This window comes from Pseudophryne corroboree, chromosome 4 (genome assembly GCF_028390025.1).
Source record: "Pseudophryne corroboree isolate aPseCor3 chromosome 4, aPseCor3.hap2, whole genome shotgun sequence".
Lineage (NCBI taxonomy): Eukaryota > Metazoa > Chordata > Amphibia > Anura > Myobatrachidae > Pseudophryne > Pseudophryne corroboree.
In genome coordinates this window covers 87,067,630-87,078,745 of record NC_086447.1, presented here as the reverse complement: position 1 = coordinate 87,078,745, position 11,116 = coordinate 87,067,630, and the positions used below count along the sequence as shown (strand labels likewise).

The 11,116-nt window shown below is 46.2% G+C and overlaps 1 protein-coding gene across 1 annotated transcript in view; it reads left to right on the top strand.

Annotated features, from left to right (window-relative positions):
- Window positions 1–2,064: 2,064 nt before the first annotated feature.
- The window catches only part of LOC134910843 (adhesion G-protein coupled receptor F1-like), a 169,462-nt gene continuing 160,410 nt past the window's right edge, over window positions 2,065–11,116 (top strand). The window contains exons 1-2 of the mRNA XM_063919227.1: window positions 2,065–2,144; window positions 6,676–6,781. Of these exons, the coding sequence (XP_063775297.1) occupies window positions 2,113–2,144; window positions 6,676–6,781 (138 nt within the window). The 5' untranslated portion in view covers window positions 2,065–2,112. The remainder of the gene's footprint in view (window positions 2,145–6,675; window positions 6,782–11,116) is intronic.

Genomic DNA, 11,116 nt, shown 5'->3' with positions numbered 1-11,116 from the left:
AGTTTCTGAGTAGCTCCAGACCTACTCCTACCTTGCGATCACTGCAGACAGTTTGGTTCCTGCTTTGACGTCACAAACACGCCCTGCGTTCGGCCAGCCACTCTCCCATTTCCCCAGGCACGCCTGCATTTTTTAGCACACTCCCGGAAAACGCTCAGTTACCTCCCAGAAATACCCCTTTCCTGTCAATCACTCCCCGATACTCGTGCGACAGATTAGCGCTGCTAGACCTTGTGTAAAACTGCATACTTTTGTGTGAAAGTACTTCACGCGTGTGTACTGCGGCCCGTATGCATGCGCAGAAAAGCCGTTTTTTTGCCTGATCGCTGTGCTGCGAACAACGGCAGCTAGCGATCAACTCGGAATGAGGGCCAATAAGAAGAAGACAGATCTGGCTGGCGGTAGATAAAGGAGCTTTAGCAGAAGGCACGTACTAGCCTTGTTCTGTGACAGACCTCTGAGGCATTGTAACAAGGGGGTCCCATTTACACCCAAACTGACACAAGGGACACACAAGTTGCCCTGACGTTTCACCCTACCAGCTGGATCTCCTTCCCAAGCCCATGCCACCTCCAGGAGTCAGAACCAGATTAAGGTCAACATAGGCCTGGAGATTATATTTATGAAGGGCCTATTGTGTGCTGCTGCAGTAGGTGTGACCAGCATGGAGGGGATGTAACTACTGATATGGGGATGTGGCGAGATTCTGGAAAGGGAAATAGAAAACACACAGTATGAAAGACCATATATATACACATATACTGTATATAGTATAGGTGATCACAGTGGCACTTGCTGCAAAAAAGACAGGCTGTAGCATATGGGTGTGTATTGCGTGATCGGCAGTCAGCAGCGGAATGCCGGCGGGAGCGAGTGCAACAAGCCCCTTGCGGGCTCACTGCGCTCGTCCCGCTGTGGGCTCGTGGCAACCTGCTGTTGCCACGGATTGTAGTCCCACTCTATGGGTGTCCCGGACAACCACAAGTGGGAATAGTCCCTGTTGGTCGGCATGCCAACCGTCGGGATTGTGAGGGTGTAGGATGTAGGGGAAGGTAATGTGACCGGCGGTCTCCTGACCACAGGTCACATAACTACATCCCTTAACATATGTATATATGTAGTATACATACTACATATATTAAATCAAAGTACCACACTCTCAAACAGTAACGGGGTACATAACATAAGAGTACAGCAGTACATAGAGGGGGGAAGTAATTATCAAAGCTTGGAGAGGGATAAAAGTGGAGAGAGATAAATGCCAACCAATCCGCTCCCAACTGTCATTTTTAAAAAACAACCTGCAATGTTATTAGAAGCTGATCGGTTGGTACGTTTTCTCTTTGGACTTTATCTCTTTCCAACCTTTGATAAATCTCCCCCATAGTGCAGGAGGAAGGACATGCTATTGAGGTAAGAGGTAAGTTATGCCTCCATTGGACCACTGTTGGATCCCTGTGACTTTGAACTTGGTTGTAAGCTTGACTAAGGTCTAGACCACAGGTTCTCAAACTCGGTCCTCAGGACCCCACACGGTTCATGTTTTGCAGGTCACCTGTAGATTTTTAAAATGTGACAGTTGGTGATACACAGTGCAGCTGCTGGGTGACATGGAAAACGTGAACCGTGTGGGGTCCTGAGGACAGAGTTTGAGAACCACTGGTCTAGACGGACCAAAACGTTGCATAGCCATCATGTAAGCCTGTAATGTTGACCTTTTGATTGAACCTGTCACCCTGAGCACTGCCGACCTGTAATCTGTCGATCTTTTGATAAAACTTTGTACAAAAAGAAAGCGCTATAAAGTATATACAGATGAGTTTATATAATGTGACTTACATAAGAAGCGACTGACATTTCCCTGCCGATGGCGAACACGTTTCACATCCAAATATTTATGGAAATTCTCTGTTTAATCCTGTTTACACCTTTTGCAAAGAGAAGAATACAACGCTACTAATCCCTGACAAACAGAGAGAGCCTCGCAATGTTTAACATGGAATTAAGGCTCATTTGACTCTGATAATTATTATAATCAGCCTGGTGTCATTGTGATGTGGTATAAGATCCCTGAGCAGGCATGTAATAACTGGTACCAAGACCCTAATCTTTATGCACGGACAGAGAGCTGGTAACACCAGAAGGTCAGTACCAAAGTGGGGATTTATCAATGTCTGATAGTATTTATGATTAAACTTGCTAAGAAATGTCTTAAAGCTAATTGGTGATTGACTGTACATATATAACAAGGTAAGGGGCCAACAAGAAACTGTCTATGTATTGTTTATTGCATACCTGTAGTGTACAAGCAAGGAACTGACCTTATGGACATTCGGTATACACAGAAGTGCACGCAGGTTTGGTATTATGGCAGAGCTCGCTCTTTTACTTTTCCTATAATTTGCAGATTATTGGATCAGTCTCTACAGAATCTGCAATGCATGCCAGATCCATATTACAGTGTATTACAGAGAATCCCTGGACAGGCTGTTCACAATGTCAGTTTTCCTTTGATCTGAATTTTTGGAGTTATCAAATGTCCTGCATGTGCAAACAATGGCCCTCATTCCGAGTTGATCGGTCGCAAGGCGATTTTAGCAGAGTTACACACGCTAAGCCGCCGCCTACTGGGAGTGAATCTTAGCTTCTTAAAATTGCGACCGATGTATTCGCAATATTGCGATTACTAACTACTTAGCAGTTTCAGAGTAGCTCCAGACTTACTCTGCCTGTGCGATCATTTCAGTGCTTGTCGTTCCTGGTTGACGTCACAAACACACCCAGCGTTCGCCCAGGCACTCCCACCGTTTCCCCGGCCACTCCTGCGTTTTTTCCGGAAACGGTAGCGTTTTCAGCCACACGCCCCTGAAACGCCGTGTTTCCGCCCAGTAACACCCATTTCCTGTCAATCACATTACGATCGCCGGAGCGAAGAAAAAGCCGTGAGTAAAAATACTTTCATCATAGTAAAGTTACTTGGCGCAGTCGCAGTGCGAACATTGCGCATGCGTACTAAGCGGATTTTCACTGCGATGGGATGAAAAATACCGAGCGAACAACTCGGAATGAGGGCCAATGTATCACAACCCCCTGTTTCTGCACAGCTAATTTACTAATATAAGGATGAGTTCTATTTGCACAAATACGGGTTTATTGAATTGTCTTTTTTTTTTTTAAACATTTGGTACATTTCTGGTACTTTAGAATATAAAGTCTCTGCTTGGACATTTCAAAATGAAGAACCATTTGCATCACTCATGAATGAAAACTATCAGGTCACATGTGTCCTGGTTTCTGCTGGCAAATTTATGGGAGTCTTAATGTACAATACCGGGGGAAAAAAGGCAATCATAGCGTATAGGCACACTTGGCAGCTGCAGGCTGGGCCGGGGACATCTGTGCCTCTGAAGCTTCTTAGTGTTAGGGAACTCCAGCACTATGTGTGTGAAACCCCTAGAGCCGATGAGAGGGTCTGCTGCCAATAACAGCACCCTGCTGTTCCCTTAGTGCACAACATGCACACCGGTGCTTAGGGGGCCGCCTGGGCTTAAATATCTAGCAGTCGGGGATCACACAATAGGCTGGGGACCATAAGGTAATTAACCTGGAGTGTAGCAGCTGGCAAGGCAAGGGTTAGTTCCAGACAGACTGGATACAGGATGACTTGGCAAGGCTGGAGTTAACAGCAAACACACTTTGGCTAGGTTAAGCAGACTAGACTGGTGTAACTGAAGCCAGCAGGACTTGATGAAAACCGGATACACGGCAAAGCATGGGCTAATTGCAGCCCAATCTAACAGACTGAAGACTACTGAACAAGGAGTGTGCAGGATTCACAGAAGGACAAATGGTAACTGAAGCAATGAGGTGTAAATTGTAGGAAACTTAGCCAGGCGGTGGTTGACTGCTGGAACAATCAGGTGCTGGGTGTGTACTGATTGAAAGCAGAGTACTGACAGCATGAACCTAGTAGCAGAGAGACTTGCTAGATGAATTGTGACTTGGCTGCAGTCTGTAATAACACACAGTGGCTAAGATGTAGCTTGAGTACAGAGGGGGTAATTCAGAGTTGATCGCAGCAGCAAATTTGTTAGCAGTTGGGCACTGCAGGGGGGGGCAGATATAACATGTGCAGAGAGAGTTAGATTTGGGTGGGGTGTGTTCAACTGAAATCTAAATTGCGGTGTAAAAATAAAGCAGCCAGTATTTACCCTGCACATAAACAAAATAACCCACCCAAATCTTACTCTCTCTGCAAATGTTATATCTGCCACACCTGCAGTGCACATGGTTTTGCCCAACTGCTAGCAAATTTGCTGCTGGGATCAACTCTGAATTACCCCCAGAGTCAGGTGTGCTGGAATTGCTGCAGGCTTGTGACTACAGGCAAAGCTTGAGTGAACAATCTTTGCTGGTGGTAACCAGACACACAAGCTGGAAGCACACAGAACTAGGGTTGGCAGGGTATATTCACAGAGACTTGACAGGAGCTTGGACATGGATCAGGACCATACACAAGAATAACTGGAGGGCCATGGCAAGACAAGGACACAGAACAGGAATGGACATAGGATAGCAGGTACTGGGCAGGATCCAACAAGGCATGGGTGCAGGACTGGCAGGGACAGCACACTGGGGACTGAAGCAGGACACAGGAACACAATGGCAGGGCACCAAGAAAAAGGAACAGACTGGGAGGCCGGGGGCTGTACAGGGTACAGTGACCATGTGACAAGCTCACTAGGTCCAGGAACTAGGGAATATAACTGGGAACAGGAACTGGCCAGAATCCCTAATAACAGGGAGAGAAACCAATAACAGGAGATATCCGGCTGGAGTCAGATAACAAGGTATTTTAAACAGATGAGCTACTGCACATAGCAGCCAGCATCCTAGTTGCTGGGAGACAGCCAGAATACAGACAGAATTGAGCTGCAACAGTGACTCATAACACTTAGGAGGCAGGTAGAAAATGGTGCCCAGCTGGTGTCATTGTGATCTACACACAATCAGAGCGGCCAGGCAACGTTCTCTACCTGCCTCTCAGCCAGCAGCCAGACAGTGAATGACTATCAGCATGCTGAATGGTAGAGGGCTGGGGCTATCTACAAGTCAAAGTGCAGACAGCCATTCATTGTATGGAAGCATGTGGAGAGAAGGCGCGGGACCACAGGAGGGGTAAGTTATGATTTATTTTTCCATTTATTCCCGTAAATGGGTGGATAGGGGCCCCATACACTTCTTTGCCCAGGGTCTACAATGCTATTGAGACAGCTCAGCCAGGGAAGCAGCATTTCCCATAATATGTTTGGGGCCTAATGTAGAGCCTCACGCAGTGGCCTCTATTGGTGGCCGTCTGTCTGTGGCTTTATGGCTTATATGCTGCTACAAACTCCTTCCTTGGTCTACATCCATGCGTATGAATGTGCAAGCAATGAGGCGCCCACTGCCAGCAACCATAGGCATTGAAATACTGACTGGTGCATTGGTCGCACCAGACCTATGGAAGGTGCTGCTCCTCCATCTGAGTGTGTCCTCCTATGTGAGCTGTTGAGCGTCTCTGTATGCCACCACTTTCACTGGCACACCGACGATGCCAGCAACACTACCATAACAGGCCCATAAGACAGGCCATCTCTGTGCGTGCACTAAATCACCTCCCAAACACCGCCCAGGAACGCCACATACATTTCTGAGACAGTGATGGAACGTGGTGTCAGGCAGATCTTTTGCCAGCAATGCCCAGCATTTAGTGGGTGTAAGCAGGGGTGTAGCGAGGGTGGCTCCGGTGGAGCTCAAGCTACGGGAGACAAAAAAGTTAGAGGGCGCGCTGCCGTCTGCCACCCCTCCTTTCCGTGGGCCAATGTCCTGGCAGACGCAGAGCAGGAGAAGCAGAGAGGGTGCACACTGACTCGGAGACTAGGTAGGGAAAAGGGCAGGCCAGAGGCGACACTGACAGCTGGCACATGCTTGAGATCTGCCTGCCGTCACACACACACCAGTGTATATTTTTGTATTATGGGAGGAAACTGGAATACTCGGAGGAAACCCACAAAAGCACAGACAGAATATACAAACTCCACACAGTTAGAGCCATGTGGGAATCGAACCCATGACCTCAGTGCTGTGAGGAACTAATGCTAACCATTACACCATCCGTACTGCCCAGCCCCTATATTGTTGTTGCAAGCCTTCGGCATGCACTGACCCTATTTTAAACATGGTGGACACCCAAAGGAATCTTTCGCCCTGAGCTCCATAAGGTCTAGAACCGGCCCTGTCACCAATTTAAGATTTTTAAATATTGTTTATTTTCATATGTAACATGCCACCGCATGTTGACTATGCCCCCAATTCAGTACAGGGGAGGGGGGCGCCAATACATACCCTTGCTCTGGGCACCATGGTGCCTTGCTACACCTCTGGGTGTGCGTTCCAATACTAATGATGGCTGGCCTTCTGCATGTGGATGCCCTGGCCTGATTCTTCCATTAGTATAAGGCTGCTGCGGGCACATCCAACTCCCAGATGAGGATAATCTGCACCAGTTACTATTGTACATGTGTTGAGTGAGGATACTTGTGGTTCTTAAGAGATCATTGCGAACAGTTACTGTACATATATGAATTATTGTATCATCATGTATTAGCTAATACAGGCTTTACGATGATTTAGGATGAGAGACACTTTTCCAGCATTAGTCCTGTGCCTGGCGATGTCCGGATCAATTTATTGCTATTGGCACTATGAGAAACAACAGGCTCAACCAAGCGATATGCAGGTAAGAGTTAAGAACTTAGGGGGACATTTACTAAGCAGTGATAAGAGCAGAGAAGTGAGCCAGTGAAGAAGTTGCCCCATCAACCAATCAGCAGCTCTGTATCATTTTATAGAATGCAAATTATAGATGTTACTTCAGTGCTGATTGGTTGCCATGGGCAACTTCTACACTGGCTCACTTCTCCGCTCTTATCACTGCTTAGTAAATGCCCCCCTTTAATGTAAAATTTTAAAAGAAGGACATGTAATATACGGCAAAACAAAAGAATTTGTTACAGCGCACAGGAATTAAGTTTTGCAATATTATCTTATTTATTTAAAATGCACATAAATTCAGACTCGATTGCTGCAGCGGCATCGATCGTAGCCAGATGCCCTATGTCTAGTGTGCACGCGCAGTGGCCGCACTGCACGTGCGCACCCAGTGAGATGCAAAAGCATTTCACTGCTGGGGTCGCCTCTGCCTGATTGACAGGCAGAGGCGGTTGCGGGGCGGGAGGGGGCGTGCCAACGTCGTTAGAACGCCGTTGGTGGGACACGGTCTGGGCAAGAAGCCACTTGGCGGGAGCGAAAGCATCGCCGCCATGCGATGAATTCGCTCCTGTGTTTTGGGGGGGGGGGGGGTGTTTAGGGCCTGACATGCGGGGCAGGCTAGCCCTGTGCTGGGCGTCCCCCCGCATGTCAGAGAAACTGATCGTAGATGTGCTGGTTTTAGCACATCTACGATCAGGTCTGAATCACCCCCAAATTCAAAAACAACCACCGGCCGGTTTGTTTACATACACACAGTAAAAAATAAGTTATTTAGAAAAAAGTAAGATGAATAATCTAATAGCAGGTGTGGTAATTCTCACACACAGGGGTATATTTACTAAAATTCGTATTTTCCGAATGAGGTTAAAGTTCAATCACGAATGACATCGAAAGTGTAAAATTGCAACTTTTTGAATTTATTACGACTAATTTACTAAGCTGTCGTATTCTGCATTTTCGTATTTACCGATGTCGATGTCATTCGTATTTTTTGGCAGTGTTTTACGGTAGTGAATTGTAAAACACTGCCGACATTAACACAATGAATCTCGGCTGGATCTGTGAGATCCGTGCTGGCCTTCATTGTGCACCTTTCGTAAAAAATAAAACATTGTTAAAATTTAAAAAAAAAATGCGTGGGGTCCCCCCTCCTAAGCAAAACCAGCCCCGGGCTCATTGAGCCGGTCCTGGTTGAAAAAATATGGGGGAAAAATTGACCGGGGTTCCCCCATATTTAATCAACCAGCACCGGGCTCTGCGCCTGGTCCTGGTTCCAAAAATACGGGGGACAAAAAGCGTAGGGGTCCCCCGTATTTCTGAAACCAGCACCGGGCTCCACTAGCCAGATACATAATGCCACAGCCGGGGGACACTTTTATATTGGTCCCTGCGGCCCTGGCATTACATACCCAACTAGTCACCCCTGGCTGGGGTACCCTGGAGGAGTGGGGGCCCCTTCAATCAAGGGGTCCCCCCCCTCCAGCCACCCAAGGGCCAGGGGTGAAGCCCGAGGCTGTCCCCCCCCATCCAAGGGCGGTGGATGGGGGGCTGATAGCCTTTTTGACAAAATTTGAATATTGTTTTTAGTAGCAGTACTACAAGTCCCAGCAAGCCTCCCCCGCAAGCTGGTACTTGGAGAACCACAAGTACCAGCATGCGGTTGAAAACCGGGCCCGCTGGTACCTGTAGTACTACTACTAAAAAAATACCCCAATAAAAACAGAAGACACACACCTTGAAAGTAAAAGTTTAATTCATACATCCACACCTCCAAACATACATACTTACCTATGTTCACACGAGGGTCGGTCCTCTTCTCCATGTAGAATCCATGGGGTACCTGTTGGAAAAATTATACTCACATAATCCAGTGTAGATCGGTCCTCTTCTGTTCTATTTGTAATCCACGTACTTTGCAAAATAAAAAACGGACACCCGACCACGCACTGAAAGGGTCCCCATGTTTTCACATGGGACCCCTTTCCCCGACTGCCAGGAACCCCCCCTGACTTCTGTCTAAGAGGGTTCTGATAAAGCTAAATATTTATCTTATATAAAACCCTTTATGAGGTCTAAGAACACTGTACGCTATTCACGTATGGAGTACCGTAAGGGTACGCTCGTTGCGTAGCAATCGCTTAGCCGTAGTCGAGACGCTCAAGCGTCACGTTCGCTCACGGCCAAGAGATCACAGGCAGGCACGCTATTGGCTGCCGTCTATCGTAATGATTCGCTATAGCGTAGCGGACGCTCGGGACCACGAGGAGATCACCAGCGGCGCTGACGCTCACAATGTTAAACCTTTATATCTAAACCATAAACAGTATATTATGCAGTAAAACCTTAGTGTAGTGATAGAGTGTAAATGCAACACAGTATAACCTTATTAACTCAAATGCTGTTCGAGCGTCACCGATGCTCTGAGAATACTTAACACTATAAGAAATACACAGATACCGTGCTTAGGGTCTAACGCCTTATATATTATGAATGAAATACTTGCAAAAGAATTAACACAATACAAGTCATACACTACAATATAACATAGACTACCTAACCAGATAACTACACAGGAAATACAATACAATACAATTACGTTTTAAGGGAAAATAAGAGAGAAAGAGGAGAAGAGAGAGAGAGAGAAATGGCTCACAATAACAGTAAGAACAATATGATTGCGGAGAAACACTTACGCACAAGGGGAAACGATCGCATGCGCCTCGATATCCAGCTCCCGATTATCAGCAATGAGAACCGTTGAAGAGAGTGAACTGGATATGGTCGGCTTGTCTATTTATGCCCCACACACAATACAATTCAATGGTCCCTACAATCTCATTGTTCATTGGACACAGGAATTCGGCTTCGCACTATAACAAAAGGTCATAGGTTGATTCATACAGGTGGGCTGTGGCTACTTCCAACTGTTCAGGTGGGTGGGATACTGGGTTTCCCGCCGCATGGCTAAGTAAGAGTAAATAATAGTAAATGGACATAAACTTCTTATGTCCATAACTATTCGCACGAGCGATTAATCCGCTCCAAACCAACACCGGAATATTGCTAATTAAATACTCTTCCGATGGGTACTAAACACCACTGTATGACCCCTGTTAGACCCTTCGTACAATACAAAGAGGGATCTCTCTGTCCAGGAACATGCTATATTAACTAAACTTTCAGAATCTATCAAAGGGACATAAACTCTACCGTAAATACGCATACCGTGCGCCTGCGGGTGCCCGCGACTGTGAGTATGCGCACGCACGGGAGAGCGTACGCATGCGCAGCGCGGACGTGTATGAGGTGCAAATATGGCAGTGTGTATAGAGATATTTTTCTGACTTTGACAGTCCACCCTTTGGCAGTCAACAATAACTGCCACCTTCTAAAACATTTCAAAAAGAGAAAAATATATGTCAGGGGTTAATACATTTACATGGTTGGGTAAGGGAGGAGAGAGGAGAAGGTGTGAAGAGGGTATGACCTAGTGAGATAGCAGAAGCATGTGTGTATGAATCCATGTTTGGGGGTCATGTATCATCGTGCCGTACATGTTTTAAATCAAGCTTCGAGGTATTGCGAAGTATACATTTGAATTCCTTCTTATCCCGTGGTACGGGTCTGTGGATGGGCTGTCAAACTTTACCGAGCTCTTTTCGGCTGTGGTTGTAACAAAATGGGGGAGCACATTTTAGTTGATGATACATGAATGGGGGAGATATGTGATTGCTGATATCTGTGCCTGTATTCCCTATCGACTATGTGTGTCATTACCTGAGGGTTGTAGAAATGAAGATAAAGAACACTTATGGTAAATGCAGTGGTATTCTATGTCAGGTAAATGAACATTTGTCGGTTGCAGTCTTGTTCGGTGTCTGTTGAATGCAGTCTTCTTTGTGCTTTTGCCCATAAGGTGCGAGCAAAAGCTTTGTCAATGTCCATAGATTTACAAAAGTGTTGGGCTAGCGTAATTTTAAAATTTCTAGGGAAACTGGGGATCTATGGCAAAGTTCATCAAAAATCTGTGTATCAGGTTGTCAAAACTTCTTCTTTAATCCATCTGTTGTCTGTATATCGGCTCATCAAATTCCTCGTCCAAGTGGGTCTTTTTACCTTGGAGGAAACGGAAAAACAGGTGAAAGAAACGGACCGTATAATCGCATTTTCATCACATCATTGTTTCTACAGTTGGGTCATAAATCAAATCTATTGGAATTACAATTTCCTCACTCCTTAGACTCATTACCTCAGGTAGTACTTTTCCAATATAACACAATCCTTCAGAGTTTGGGGCAAGCCA